At 39.9% G+C, this 16,573-nt stretch overlaps 1 protein-coding gene across 1 annotated transcript in view; it reads right to left on the bottom strand.

The window, feature by feature from the left end:
• Positions 1 to 16,573, bottom strand: part of CRYBG1 (crystallin beta-gamma domain containing 1) — a 186,400-nt gene that overhangs the window by 110,308 nt on the left and 59,519 nt on the right. Inside the window, exon 2 of the mRNA XM_086707515.1 lies at positions 6,372 to 6,510. Within this exon, the coding sequence (XP_086563641.1) occupies positions 6,372 to 6,510 (139 nt within the window). The remainder of the gene's footprint in view (positions 1 to 6,371; positions 6,511 to 16,573) is intronic.

The following is a 16,573-nucleotide window of genomic DNA, read 5'->3' as shown; positions in this document are numbered from 1 at the left end:
ATCCAAGGGCTCAGCAGTCTCTAATCACAACACCAGATGGCACAGGCGATTGGAGGTGCAGTGCCAATCGGAAGGTGAAATGTAGCATTGGAATGGATGAATGATACTCACAAGTCTATTAAGAAAGTCACTATTGGGAAGGTCTAACCTTAGTAAATACCTCAGTCTCAGGGTGAGGGTTGGAGGTTAGACTTCAGGATTTGGAAAGTCCTACTTTTTGTACAATGATTTTAGAACTGTCCTTGGTGAGATTAGCAGCCTGGGCATCTTGAGACAAAATGAGGGAGCCCAGTGATCAATGTTCATGTAATGTGTCCTAGGCCAACCCAACAGTGGACAAGATACAATATGATGTTCCCTGGGATGGAGCATGGTGGGGGTGGAGTGAATAAGTCTGAAGCCTCTTAAGTACTTCATATTTTGAACCTTGTCTAGTCTAAGAAATGAGGTAAGGCTAGGATTGAGCATTCAGAGAAAAATTAGTGGACCCATGTGGAGCAGCTGGAGAGAGAGAGAAAGGAGAAATAATGGGGTGGGCAGAGAAATGGGGCATCACCTCTCTAAGTGCGCAACCACCATGGAAAATGAAAGTGTTAGAAAATGTTTTTTTCTTCTTTGCTACCTCCATAAATGCTTGTTGAACTGGACTGCTATACTTCTTGACTAAACTAGAATAACCAGGCTGGAAACTGGAAAATGTTCCACATTTATTTTTTTTTTAATTTTTTTTAATGTTTATTTATTTTTGACAGAGAGAGAGAGAGAGAGCATGAGCAGGGGAGGGAAAGAGAGAGAGGGAGACAGAATCTGAAGCAGGCTCCAGGCTCTGAGTTGTCAGCACAGAGCCCGACACGGGGCTCAAACTCACAGACTGAGAGATCATGACCTGAGCCGCAGTCGGATGCTCAACCAACTGAGCCACCCAGGCGCCCCTGTTCCACCTTTAATTAGAAGATGAATTAGGCAATAAAAAAGCTGTCAAAAGTGATTATGGTAGAACCATTTCTGAGATAGTCGAGACTAGAGCAGACACCTGTCTGTTTTAATGACTTGAGAGCATCCCAATCTCAAGAGTGAGATTAGAGAGTCACAGATATTTCCTGAATGGTGGGGCAGAGAAACACTGACAAGAAGCAAAATCTGTACATGTGACTTCTGAAGGCACAACACTGATGTGGCAAAATTTTTTCTCCTCTATAGATCATAGTTACCTTTTATTTTGGAAGGGGGCAGGGGCTTATTTTTTCTTTTATTTTTAAATTTTTTTTTCAACGTTTATTTATTTTTGGGACAGAGAGAGACAGAGCATGAACGGAGGAGGGGCAGAGAGAGGGAGACACAGAATCGGAAACAGGCTCCAGGCTCTGAGCCATCAGCCTGATGCGGGGCTCGAACTCACGGACCGCGAGATCGTGACCTGGCTGAAGTCGGACACTTAACCGACTGCGCCACCCAGGCGCCCCATTTTCTTTTAAAAAATATACGTGTACACATACTTACGGACAGTATGGTATGCACAGCGGCTTTATCCAGGTCATCAAGAATGAAAGAATCCAAATGGTTAAAGCAAAAGAGTTTTTTGCTTGAATTAATCAAATAATTGCTATACCTGTTTATTCCATTTTTCTTGTTTGAACTAGGCTCTAGAATGATTAAAATTTTATTCATAATCACTATAGTCACATACAATCTTCTAGATCAAAATAAGTGACTATAATTGAAGACAAATAATTTTTATACTAGAAATCATAGAAATTCTCATTAAGGTAATTGCCTTCTTTGAAGATGCTGATTTAAAATTTTTTTAAAGTTTATTCATTTATTTTGAGAGAGAGAGTAAGCATGAGCCGGGGGTGGGGGGCAGAGAGAGGGAGAGAGAGAATCAGAAGCAGGCTCTGTGTACTGTCAGTACAGAGCCCTTCGTGGGCCTTGACCCTATGAGCCGTGAGATCATGACCTGAGCTGAAATCAAGATTCGGATGCTCAACCGACTGAGCCACCCAGGTGCCCCTGATGAGGCTGATTTTTTTTTTTTTAATTTTTTTTTTTCAACGTTTATTTTATTTTTGGGACAGAGAGAGACAGAGCATGAACGGGGGAGGGGCAGAGAGAGAGGGAGACACAGAATCGGAAACAGGCTCCAGGCTCTGAGCCATCAGCCCAGAGCCCGACGCGGGGCTCGAACTCACGGACCGCGAGATCGTGACCTGGCTGAAGTCGGACGCTTAACCGACTGCGCCACCCAGGCGCCCCTGATGAGGCTGATTTTAATGAAACAATACATTGCTCAGTCTTCTTGTTATATTCTTTTTTAAAGAAATGTTTTCATTAATAAAGGGTGTTCCTTCATGTCCTAGAAATACCTCCATGTAGTGGAATTAAGACATTTTGACTTACAAAATGAAGTAAGCAGAAAATATAACATGATAAATATAAGTACATTAATAGAACACAATAATCTATACTGTTAATATCCTTACATGCAAAGAATGAATTATTCAACACGATTGTCATATATATATATATATATATATATATATATATATATATATAATATATGTTTTCATTTAGTGATGCCACTTCCTTATGCTTTTCTCTAATATGAAAAAATGGTCTGCTAGAAATATAAACATTTTACATAGACATATCTTCTGGTTTAAAATGGACTAAAGATTTTACGCAGCCATTTAAAGGAAAGATAGTTTTGTACAAATAAATATAAAATCCCTGGTGATTATTCTCATCTCAGATTTAAATTCTAGTAATATTCTATCTTGATTTTTGTTGCGCTTTTTCCCCTACTTAATGTATATATGCATTTGAGAGGCAATACCATCCTTGTAATTATAAATCCGTATTTCTGTTTACATAAGCAGGTACAGTAAATGAAGGATTTTAATTGAAGGATTCAATATAGCATTGTCAGCTTTAAGGAATGTCTTAGGAATTTTAATAGCATTTTAAATAAATAAATACAATAACAAAATGTACAGAACAAATATAGAGAATGAATAAATTCTGGTTGAGTGGGGAAAGGGAAATTGCTTAACTTTAATGCAAATAAAAATGTAAACACTCATCTGAATAAATAGGTATAACCAAGAGGGTTGGATCAACCCAGGAATCTTAAGAAGAATTTATGGCTTTCTGCTTGGGAAAGATGCCAAGGGTGGTCCTGATGCACCAGCCTAGTAAATCTGCTGATCCTCGAAGGAAGTGACAAGGCTCACTGCAGAGCAGACTAAGAGAAGGGTACTTTGGAAAGCATGGGAAGTGCCCTAGCACACAGGCACTCACAGTAGGTATAAACCACCCAGAAACTAAGTTGAGTTAACTTCTGTTTCCCAATGATACTGGCCAGGCCACTGTGGGGAGATGTCTTGCCCTTTTGAGAATGGTCCACTTACTCCTTTCAGCCAGGATCTCAAGAGACAAAGTTGAGAACACATTAGCAGGAAAAATAAAGTCTGCTCCACTGCTTTTCTCTTTCTCCAGGGCTGGTAGAATACGCAGATGAGAAAGATCAAGATAGCCAGAGCTCAGAAAGAGCAAAGAATAAGAAAAAAGGGATGGTGGATGGGAAGAAGAAAGGAAAGGGGCAGAGAGACAGAGACAATAGAAAGACCCAGAAGCAGACCTCAGAGCCAGTCCTTCCTACTATGGGTATTTGGCCATCTCTGAGGGGGAAGGTGAGGTACAAGTAGAGAGTACAGGTGGTGCCTGGCTGACTCCATCCCGGGTGATGCTAGGAGACAGTGTAGCCAGAATGACAGTCTGCTGCTGCTTGCTTCCTTCTCCAGCTTCTTGCCCTTCTTCTATCTGTTCTGGCTCCCTCCTACACTGGGTTCCCAGTTCACCTGTTTCTGGCTGCAAGCCTCCCTGCCGATGGGTCTCCTACCCCCTGCCTGCCGTCGCAGTACTGAACTCTCTTGGGTTGGCCTTGGGGCCTCTCTGTGAGGGCTGCCCAGTACCCAGAGCTCCTTGACTGCAGCCTGGGAGAGCAAGCAAGGCTTGAGAAACCATGTCCAGATGGCATATCAGTGCTGGGAAGCAGACAGGACTGCTGTTGGGCTGCAAACCAAGGGAGAAGGGCACTCCCCACATACCCTCCTTGGCCATTCCTCTTGGAGGATTTGTTTTGTGCCCCAGCTCTGAATGCTGCCACCAATTGTTTCCTGGACTTGAGTAAACCTATTTTATTAAAAAAAATTTGTTTTAACATTTATTTATTATTGAGAGACAGAGAGACAGAGCATGAGCTGGGGAGGGGCAGAGAGAGGAGGAGACACAGAATCCAAAGCAGGCTCCAGGTTCCAAGCTGTCAGCACAGAGCCCGACGTGGGGCTCGAACTCACAAACCATGAGATCACGCCCTGAGCCGAAGTCAGATGCTCAACCAACTGAGCCACCCAGGCGCCCCACTTTTATTTTAAGTTATTAAAGGACAAATGTAGGAAACAACTTGAAACTCTAGCTAGCTCTAGTCCTCTAGTTAGGACCTAGTGACTAGATTTATCAGGTTTTGTTTACAGTTATACACTATTTTTCATAAAGAAAAACTAAATGTAAAACCAATTTGAATATAAGTATAAATTATGTGAACTAGGTTTTTTAATTTTTCATTTAAATTTGATTTTTTATTTTAACATTTTATCAAAGTTAATTTTGTATTTCTGGTACTCTGATTGATATTACGCTGTTGTGAGTTAGAAACCTTCCCTACTGAATTTCCCTATTTTTATCATGTTCTAATAAAATACAAAATAAGAAAAATCTTTTTTTTTTTAACGTTTATTCATTTTTGAGAGACAGAGAGAGACAGAGCATGAGCAGGGAAGGGGCAGAGAAAGAGAAGACACAGAATCTGAAGCAGGCTCCAGGCTCTGAGCTGTCAGCACAGAGCCCGATGCAGGGCTCGAACTCATGAACTGTGAGATCATGACCTGAGCTGAAGTCGGATGCTCAACTGACTGAGCCACCCAGGCGCCTCAGAACTAACAATCTTATGTCCCCCCCCCCCACTTTTTTTAGTGCTTTCTATTACTAAGTAATTAAAAAATTGCATTCTAAATACATTTTTTAAGTTTATTTATTTATTTTGAGAGGGAGATAGAGAGCACACGAGGGAGGAGCAGAGAGAGACAGAGAGAGAGAGAATCCCAAGCAGGCCCACATGGTCAGCATGGAGGCCGACACAGGGCTTGAACCCACAAACAGTGAGATCCTGACCTGAGCTGAAGCCAAGAGTTGGACACTCAACCAACAGAGCCACCCAGGCACCCCTAAATTTTTTATTCCAAACTGTGGTAAAATACACATAAGATAACATTTACTGTCTTAATCATTTTAAGTACACAGTTCAGTAGCGTTATGTATATTCTTATTGTTGTACACCCAATCTCTAAGACTTTTCATCTTGCACTAATTATTAATTTTTAGGACATAGCATTACTAAAGCAAATTTCTTTTTGGTGGGGGGAGGGTTTCTTTCATGACACAATATGGCAACCCTCACTGATCTCATAGTAGTAGGTTGTAACAAGAAGTGTACTTTCCAACCTTCAAAGCATGGCAGCTAAACCAGCTCTCACACTATGAGTAAAGACATTATTGAACTTTCCTACTGCAGACAGGTGCGTGAGTAATATCATTTTATGAGTGAATGAATGTGTTTAACATGCATATGCTTCTCTGTCTCCCACTTTGGGGAAAGCTGTTTTTCTAAGGCAATACAATTGAGTCAGAACTTTCTGTGCAAACATTTAGATATTAAGAAGTGATTGCTGATTTAATGATAACAACTCTAATATTGTTGCAGTAGGAAATAGAATAAATGCTTTTTATGGGAATTCCAAATATTGATGTTCTACTTCTTTGTATACCTTTGAGTTAAATCAATCTGTGTAAAAAGAAAAAAAGCAGGCGAAAGGCACCTATGGCAATGAGGAAGGACATCTGAAGCTAGCACAGAGCAAAGATTCACGCTCATCCCTTGAGACTCATTATTTATTATCATGGTGCTTTGATATGTAATGCCCTTTCTATAATTCATATTCCTTTTAAGTATGTGGTTTTCAGTCAGACAGGGGCTATTTCACCATTTTTTAAAATGTTTATTTATTCTGAGAGACAGAGAACAGGGGAGGGGCAGAGAGAAAAAGAAAGAGAGAGAGAGAGTCCCAAGTAGGCTCCACGCTCTCAGCACAAAGCCCGATGCAGGGCTGTCTCATGAACTGTGAGTTCATGATCTGAACCAAAGTCAAGAGTTGGATGCTTAACCAACTGAGCCACCCAGGCACCCCTATTTTACCATGTTTTAACTCATGGAAGTGTTTGTTGGTGGGAGCCAAATATTGGAAATGAAGCATTACCTTTTTAAACATTCCAGGTTCCATAGGTAAAGGACCAGGCACCTCACTGGTGATGTGAAGGAACTGGGATTCTCCACGGTGCAATGCAACTCTCTGGCACTCTGGAGCCACATGGCCTCCGTCCACTACCTCCAAAGCTCTGGAAAGAATGAATACATAGTTATGTCAATAACCTATCAAGAACTCTGGAAACTCAAGAAACCCAACGGCACATCTCTGTCTCCACATTTCCAATTAGCCCAAATAAGGAATTATTCTTCAAAACGTACACAAGATTGTAGATAATTGGTACTCTCATACACATTCAGCAATAAACCTTGATGACTTCACCATGTGGCCAACAGAACTCTTGTAAACCCTATGCAGAAACAACTTAGAGCTAGATAGTAGGTAAATAGTAGTTATAGACAGGTTTAGGCATAAAAGCAATCCAATTTCACTTTATGATTTCTTGGTGCTCTGCTATCAATGCTTTTAAGAAAAGAAAGCAAGAAATTTTTAAATTTCCTGAACATTGGAAAGAAAGCAGGAACTGAATCCGTTAGAAGAGGGATCTAGACAATGCCAAGGAAAGGGAATCATTCCCAGGATTTTATTAGACTTAAAAGAAATGGAAACAAATGAAGGCAGAGTGTTCTGGAAAACTCTGGTGGTTGTCTACCCAAACCATTTCCTTTATCCAAACAACCAGACAACCTCCCACCAACACACACATGTACTTTTTCTTTGCTAATAACACTGATTTTGTTCAGATATCCATCCTCCATGTGCCTCAAAGAAAGCCACTTTTGGCTCAGTAGTCAAATATGATTGGTCTGATCCTGGTGTCCCATTCCCCTCACCAGTAACTGTTTTAGGTATATACCCACACATATCTCTGTTGCTGATATTACCCCATTGATTTATGTCTCTCTGACCCTCTAAACAGATTGCACTTTGCCTGACTTATCTGGTGCAAGTCTGGCCAATGAGATGTAAGGGAGTCTGCTGAAAGAATCAGTCAAAGGTCTTTCTCTGAAAAGAAGGTTTACAGAAAAAAATAGCTCTTCTTCCCTGCAGACCAGTGTCATGCCTGCACATGATGAATGTGACCGCCACTTTAGGACCATGAGTGGCATTAGCCTATGGAGAATAGATGGAGGAGAAAGCAGGACAAAAATATAAGAGCTTGAGTCTTCAAATATATTGCTGAGCAATTGAATTAACCAATCTTACACCTGCCCTGGCTCTAGAGTTCTTGTTATGGTACATAATAAAATCTCTATCCTTTAAGCCATTTTGAGTTAGGTGCGCTCTATTATCTGCAATTGAGCATCCTAAGTGATACAAGGGTTGATATATTTCTTAACTGTATTATTAAGACTGGATAAAGATCCTGGAGCAGGATAAGGGCTTTGCATGAAGAATGCTAATGAAGGGAAATCCAAGGCTTTAATAATTCACAGGAGAAATCGAAGGTAGGTCTAGTTTCTCAATCGCTGGAAGGAGGGGAGGCTATTACAGATAGTCCAGGGAAGGTGGTTGCTTCACCCGTATTTCTGAAACAGGAAATGCTGAGTGTTTGTAGCACAGCCAATAACCCCCAACCTTCCTTTGAGGGGAGGAGGATGAGGATGTATTGGCTGACTTCTCTTTCCTCCTGACCCAGATACAGGCAGTATGGCTGTGCACCTGATCACAGGTGCCATTATTTCAAACTTGGCTCCAGGACTCGGTTGGGAGATAAAGAAGGCCACAGGATGTGTGGGCTGGGAGGGCTTCACAAGCAGAGCTCAACTTCAGGACAGCTTCTCACCTAACCCCAGGTGCTCAGGCTACCCCACAAGCATTTCTAGTTCCTCTCAAGAGTGTCAGACACAGACCTTGTACTCACAGGAAATTTATTGTGCAAGTGTGTCTGCTGAAACCAATCTTCATGATATAGTACACAGAAATAGTAGACTTAGAATCATGCCAGAAGGTTCCTAAGACCTTTTTTCATTTTTATTTTTTTTAAATGTTTTTATTTATGCTTTGAGAGAGAGAGCATGTGTGGCACGCACAAGTGGGGGAGGGGCAGGGAGCAAGGGAAACACAGAATCCGAAGCAGGCTCTAGGCTCTGAGCGGTCAGCGCAGAGCCTGATGCGGGGCTCGAACCCACAAACTGTGAGATCACGACTGAGCTGAAGTCTGATGCTTAACTGACTGAGCCACCCAGGTGCCCTCCTATGGTAACTTCTTAATAGCATCTAGCATTCATTCTTTCTGCAAGCATTTGTACATCTCTTGCTTTGTGTCACGTGTCAAAGTGCATAAGATGAACAAAGTGACATTCTGCCCTCAAGGATATTAAGACCTGGTAGACAAGATGCTCATTAAAGGGGCACTATTAATTCTAAATAATAGTTGCATATGGAGCTACATGCAGATAAATCTCCCTAACCTAAAAGTCAACCTTAGTAAGTGTTTGCAACACAAAAGGTCAATCGGAAAGGTTATTTTTTTTCCTTCCTAAAGGGTAAATTTTAGTTTAACTCCTGAATAGGCTATGGCTAGTTATAGGAAAGGCTAAGCTTGGCTCTTTGGTGAGAAATTTAAGATTTGTAAATGAAGTACAATTTTCTTTGTGAATAGTCACTACTGGTCTCTTATTAAGGACAACATCTCTTGGGTTAAAAAAAATAATAAGACAAAATAAAATAAAATCCCCTAAACACTGTCATACCGGTCTGGAGGTTTAGCAGAAAATAATTTATTACTTTGCTAATTATAATCTGTACTTTCCTTATTTTAGCTAAGATATGTTGCCAGAAATTAAAGAGTTTCAGTGTTAAGTCCTTCATTTTACTGAGATTCATAAATAAGTGGAATATGTGCCAGCTCATCCAGTTACTCTCTCTGTTTCCTTTTTATTTGGCTTGGTTTTAAAAACCAGAGTGCCCTTTTCCCTGGAGATTAAATTGGTATAAAATTAATAATGGCAAGACTGTCTACACTTTCCTACGTTAAAAGCCACATGGCTATTTCCAGACAAATCCAAGCTTTGTGAGGCTTGAAGCTTATATAATTTGAGAGACCCTCTTTAAGAGAAAGGTAACAAGGCATCTTACTTTTTCAAAATTTATAACATTAGGGCCTCTCCTGAAGCCTTGGGAGTGGCCCATGAAGTGTAAGTCTCATTTGCTTCCTATAACTCTGCTTCATGTTTTCCTAATTTCGTCTACTCCATCAAGTTGTTGCTCAAGCATTTTAATACATGTATCCCAATAAAAAGCAAGTTAAATGAGTTTCTTTATCTAATAATTCTTGCTTCAAAGATAATGTACATGAAAAATAATAAAATGTGACACAAAACTAAAGGTTTAGGTTTAACTACAGGGTATAAGTTGATGCTGTACTGCCATCTATTGTCTACTCAAAGAATTCTTACTGTGTTCTGGTAGGCCTTGGAGCCATGATTTCAAAGTTACTGAAGGGATTTCCAGCTGCACTGAATTATTTCCTCATGAGAGTTTAAAACACCAGATATTAGAATCATTCTTCTGAATCAAGGCTGTGGTTGTATGGCTACATAAGTTTTCTGGCCATGAACAAAGAGAGAAAACTTTTAATTCATGAACAAGCTAATAGTATGTGTAGTTTTTTGGTTTTTTTGTTTTTGTTTTTTGTTGTTGTTGTTTTGTTTTTGTTTTTTTGCTGCAATTGCTAAATGGTAGAGAGCTACCATTTCCTGAGCAACTCAGATTACGGACACATACCACCAGATCATTCTAGACTTGAAAAGGCCCTAAAGATTACCCGGTTCAGTCCCTCATTGCAGATTTGAAGAGACAGTGGCTCTGAGAAACCATGAGGCTGACAGAACTGTGGGCCTGCTGATTACCCATGTGCATGGAACCAGAAGTCTGACTTCTATGCCAAGGCTCACAAAGAGGCAAATGACAGTGTCAGCATAAGGCTATGTAAATCTGTCCTATCTCCAAGACAAACAGACAAACATATATATTTACCTTGGAAACAGAGTGTTTTAAATTTACAGAATGGGTTTTTCTTTCGGAAGCAATGTTGTATGCAGACTTCTATTTTTGTCAGCTGAATAGGAGATGAAATATAGCTATGGCATACACTCAGATTTCAAGTCATACCAGGCTAACGATTGGCTATGTGACCCTTGGTTACTTACTTGTCTTCTCTAAGCCTCTACTTCCTCATCTGCAAAATGGGCATAATAACCAGACTGTCATAAGAATTAAATCAGCTAATGCTCATAAAAATTAGCTACTGCTCATTAGCTTAGTACTGGCACATACTAGGTGCTCAGTAAGTACCAGTTATTTTAATCATGCATATGAATGCCAGTTAACATTTCCTGCATAATACCTCACTGGGTATCATATGGATGTTACGCTGGAGCTAGCATATTTATCAGTCTCAACTGTGTAATGATATAGAAACAAGAATGGCAAAAATGGGAGTACATAACCCACTTGACTCCCAGTTCAGAGACTAATCTCAAATTCTCTGCAGATGAGTTTCATGATCACAAAATCCCCAGCTGGATGGAGAAATAAATATAATTTTCTATGTTCATTCAAGTTTTAAAAATCCAAAACATCCTCAGAGTGTTAGCAATCCAAAGAATACTCCAACATTAATGTAGGTATTGAGCTCAGCAAATGGTTAATAGCTTTTAATGCGGAAACTCTGCCATCTACTGGTTGCACAAGAGCAGTCTTCTCTCTCTCTCTCTCTCTCTCTCTCTCTCTCTCTCTCTCTCTCTCTCTTTAATAAAAAGTAACATTTTAGTCCAATCAGCCTTTACCCCCCGGGTCCCTCAATGTTTTAAATGGCAGCTTGAAAACTTGGGGCCATCTACCAATATGCTGTGTGGGGCAGAATGTCCAAGTTCCCCTCCTATCTGACGACTGGAATGCAGATCATCTCTCCAACAAAGGCTGGGGACCTTTGCCGTAATAATTTCATTTTGTGAAATCTAGACTTTGGATACTACAGGGTATGTGAAATTTAACCAAGCTATCTCAGAACCAATAATACGTACGTTTTGGTCATTTGGAATCACTCTCCATGATTAATAAACTATGAAGCCACCCAGAACCAGGCTGGGCTCAGCAAGGTTTAACTTTATTGTTGATGTTCCCAGAGGAAGGAAATATCTCATTCTGGGCAAGAGCCAAGAGGACAGGGGACCAAAAAAACCTGGGGGAACAACTGTCCCAAACCCCAGGAGAACTGAGGAACTGAGGTCTGTGTCTCAAGGAAGGGCTCAGGTTCATTAGGAGACTCGTGTTTCATGCGTGATTGCACATGCTCTCATTTAGAGGAGTTGAAGATCATGGTATTTTTTTCAACTTCTCTTTATAACATTCAGGTTGGACAAGTTTAGTTGTTAAAATATGAAAGAAGTTTTCTTGATTGCTGGTATTTTCCTTCTAAGGCTACCTGAGTTCCTATAATCTAATGGCAGAGAAGAGCAAATGTAGCTTTTCTTTTGAGGGCATATATAATCCCCAAAGAAAGACTGTCTAATGACCTTCCTAAGCTTATAAATAACAAATGAATAATGCAAGAGAGAGTTTTTAAAATTGCTATCCTTTGCAACACAAAACAAAGCTAGTGGTGATTATATTACCACGGGGAAGGCAAGGAGCAGGAAGCCTGGCAGAATATGATTATATGTTACAAGTGTAGAAAACCAACCCTAAATCATCAGAGGCAACACTGGGGAGTCATCCCTGGGCTCTCCTCTCCCATCACCCCATCTCTGATTACTGGTCAAGGGGCCCTTTGTCACCATACCTGACTTGCTTTGAGAGACACTAAAGACACAAGCACGTAAGAGCCTCTGTTGGATGCACTGCAGGGAAGCTGAGAAGGATGTTAGCCAACATCCTACTTAATAGTTTCTCTATGGGGCCTGAAAGGAGAAATTTCTCTCATTCTTAAGTGCCAAAATACCTTTTCTTTTCCTTGCTTGCTGCCTTTCAGACAATGTAGACTGTGCACCTGATCATGCGTCAATTTTAGTAATGATATAGAACTTCATGAATGTACACTTCTGTAAAGTAATGATCTCTCAAGTCTCATCACATTATTATTCCTTTAGTTTTCTCATCTTCACCTACTTACATCGCTAATTGGATAGAAACTACCACAAATCCCTTGGAGGAGGAAGTGGTGGGGTATAAATATATGAAACGTGTTGCTTCCACGTCACCAGAATGACAGCCATCTACCCTTGTCCATTCAATTGGCCATTCATTATCCTAGTCCCCAACTTCATTATCTCTTCAATTTAGAAAGTTTTCTAGTTATCTTATGCTACCTTCTCTCCTGTATCCCCTAACCTGCTCTAATACTATAGATTGATCTTTCCGATGTATTCTCTTATTTCAAAACTATTAGATGGGTCAGCACTATGTTCACAATAGCCCCATATTCAAGCTCTTACATCTTCTGGATGCAGTCCATCTTTCCAAACATAGCTCCCTTACACACCCTACATTATAGGCAGTTTTGCTATCTTGTAGTTTCATTATAATCATTGATGCCTCTCTCACAGAGTAAGTTCTTTTATCTCAGAGAGTAAGTTCCTCATGGAGTGCAAGTGTCTGGTTCTCTCTGTTTCTGCCATGGCATATAACCACATCTGTCACATCACAGATGTTCAGCTAGGGTTTACTGGGTGAGTCAATATGAAGCCCCTTCTGCAAAGATGGTTTGACTCATAACTACAGCAGCTGCTTGCAGAGCCTGTTCTGTCGTGACTATTTCAAATAATGTCTGTATAAAGCTTTGGTTCAAAAGCACCTCTTCCTAACCACAATAGTTGCAGCTAGGCTGGTCCATCTGTTGTTATTTTCCAGAAGTCTATGGTGATGTCACACACTTTGAAGTTGACTTTATAGCACCTTTATATGTATCACCTGCTTCCTTTATTTACCTTCGCCCCACCTAGCTCAATAGTCCAAAATGACTCTGGTGCCAACTACGATTAGTAAGAGTCTAGGACACTCTAGGGTCCCTAAAGAACCTGGCACCAAACTTGTCTGATTTCGTTAGTCCTTCCAGGCATTCAGAGAAAATTATCTTTACCAATCTTGAGCTTTGATAATGCTTACATTGCTCCAAGCATTATTATTTTATAGCAACTTTAGAAGCAAAAAGTTTCAAAATAATTGTGTAATTGTTCCTTGTATCAAAAGTTTTTACCATTTACTGTATTTCCTGAACTCACAAATAATCTCCTTTTCCTACAAATCAAGTACTCTCAAAATTCTCACAGCCATAATTCCAAGATTTAAAGGCTCTACTCAATAGATTCTTGCTATACAGTGTTCTATACATCTTATAAACCTAGAAGTGAGGATTTAGTTTTTGAATATTACTTATGAGACATATTAAACCTTCTCACACACAATATGGTGCTTCTAGTAAAAGCCCTTTGATGATAATATGAAACTAAAGAGATTATTTTATTTTATTAAAAAAATTTTTTTAATGTTTATTTTTGACAGAGAGAGAGAGAGAGACAAAGCATGAGTGGGGAGGGGCAGAGAGAAAGGGAGACACAGAATCCAAAGCAGGTTCCAGGCTCTGAGCTGTCAGCACAGAGCCCAAAGCAGGGCTCGAACTCACGGACTGCGAGATCATGGCCTGAGCCGAAGCCAGACGCTCAACCGACTGAGCCACCCAGACGCCCCTAAAGAGATTATTTTAAAATATGAGAATGAGTTTCTTTCTTTCTTTCTTTCTTTCTTTCTTTCTTTCTTTCTTTCTTTCTCTTTCACTTTTTCAAGATAATTCTTATGGATGTTAGTTTTTACATTAGTTTCCAATTTCAACTGTCAATTTCATCACGTTTGATTTATTCAATTTCCAAATACCTGGCTGTTATTCAATGATTAATGCAAAATGATTGGTAATTAGTACATAATTGTCTGAATTACATCTTTGGCTTCCCCCATCCATCTGCACCAGTCATGCAAACTCTATAAGAGACCAAAGTTGCTCAAGGGCCTCCTAAATCCGTCCTTTGGTAGTGACTAGAATTGTCATCATTTATTTAATGATGGGTTCAATCAGTGTCTTTAACTCGTGCTAATGTTACAAAAGAAAACTCTAATTAAAAATCATTTCTGGGGTGCCTGCGTGGCTCAGTTGGTTAGGCGTCTGTCTTTTGACTTTGGCTCAGGTCATGATCTCATAGTTCATGAGTTGGAGCCCCGTGTTGGGCTCTGTGCTGGTGGTGCAGAGCCTGCTTAGGACTCTCTCTCCTCTCCTTCTCTCTCTGCACCTCCCCTACTCACTCTCTCTCTCTCTCTCTCTCAAAATAAATAAGTAAACTTAAAAATCATTTCTGGGGCATCTGGGTGGCTCAGCAGGTTAAGCTGGGGCATCTGGGTAGCTCAGGTCATGATTTCACACTCGTAAGATCGAGCCTTACGTCAGGCTCCACACTGGGCATGAAGCCTGCTCAATATTCTCTCTCTGCGTCTCCCCCCAAAAATCATTTCTAACAAGAAGTAATAATGCAAAACATATTACAGACACATCAGGAATATGGATTTGCTGACTGAAGACAATGACAAGCCGAATCTGAGAATAGACTTATATTTCTACTCTTGGCTCCCATGAACTGAAATCCTCTAAGGTGTATGAGGCAAAAAGAGGTCATCACTACTCTCCATCTAGTTTGATAAAGTAATCCTTACAGAGATGCTAGCAACAAACTCCAAATTCCCCACGAAGGGTACTCCACTGCCACTCCAAGCCCTTTCTTCCCTCAGTTGTGGTCAGAGAGATTTGTCTGCTCTTCCCTTAGGCACAACTTGTTTCATGATTTATTCTTTGCTTGGTTTCCCTATTAATTCTTTCCCCTGACTTCCTTGCAATCTCTGGCTATCAAATTCTATTAAGTCTAATTTCAAAATTTATTTATTCCACAACACCACTGATTGTAATGAATCTTGTGTTTCTTTCCCCCTTAGGTATCCACTTTATACTAAAGGAAATCCCAACTAACCAAAGAGCTGTGTTCCAAAAATTTTTTTTAAGGTAACTGCCTTTTATCCAGTAAGTACAATATTATAAATGATGGTAAGATTTCCGGATAAGCCACATGAAAACCTGATTTCATGTAGCTAAAATAGTACACTATAGCAAAAAAATAAAAACAAAACCCAAAAAACAAAAACAAAACCAAGAAAGTAATAAAACAGCCTTAGAAATAGTATTTCTTTTTCTCAACGACAGATTATTTTCTTTTTGGAATAGGGATTACTGAGAAAAAGCATATTCAATTAAGAAGAGATAATGGTCAGATCATTTTTCAGAGATTATAAAGTGACTTTATAGGGCTTTTATTGTTACCAGATCTAGATTACTATTGTTTCACAGCAAAACTTAAGGTTTTCTCTTCTCTACAAATGTATCACTAGCTTTTGCTCTTGGGCCTTACATCCACCAACTACATGATCATGATTCACAACAGAATGGAAAGTGACACAAAGAATAGAAAGAAAAAAAGGAAGGAAAGGAAGTGAAGGAGAAGGGAGAGATTTTCTTTGGCTAAGAGTGGAAAGAAAGAGGAATAGAGGAAAGTATTGCAAATAAGGTGAGGATAATATGCTTAGGAGGAAAGAAAATTCCCACATGTGGAAGTAATGTAGCTGAAAAGAAACAAGAGAAGGCAGAAGAGGCGGCACAGCATATGTAAAATATGCAGAGTTCTCGAAGGGAAACAACACTGGCCCCACACTTCCCTAGGCTGAGTGCTGAGGTGCCGGACAGGCCTTTGTGCACAACTGCTCTCAATACATAAAGGACTAAAGGACATGCAAAAATCAGGTGAGTGACAGTAACTGGTTGTGAACTTTCAGGCTGAATGTTAGGAAGTAACATTTTTATAGGTCAAAACCAGTCAAATAAGGTTCAACCTAGCATTATTTGTTAAGTGTTCATATGAGGTGAACATATATCTTTTCCTCAATTCAGTTTTGGGCTTTTTAGGAGTTAAAAACCATATTGTCTTCTATCCCTATAATCTGTACTCAGTGGGTATAAAATAAATGATTTTTTTTTTGATCAGGGATGATATAAAACAAGTTTTTTCATGTGGCACTGTCTGATTAAGAATCCAGGCTTCTAGCACTGACAGAGAGTTGAGTCACTAAACCACAACACAGTCTACTCCAAGAAACTA

The sequence above is a fragment of the Puma concolor genome, chromosome B2, assembly GCF_028749965.1.
Source record: "Puma concolor isolate L17-30 chromosome B2, mPumCon1.1.hap2, whole genome shotgun sequence".
Lineage (NCBI taxonomy): Eukaryota > Metazoa > Chordata > Mammalia > Carnivora > Felidae > Puma > Puma concolor.
Note: the sequence above shows the minus strand (reverse complement) of the source record. Positions and strands in the feature narration are given on the sequence as shown.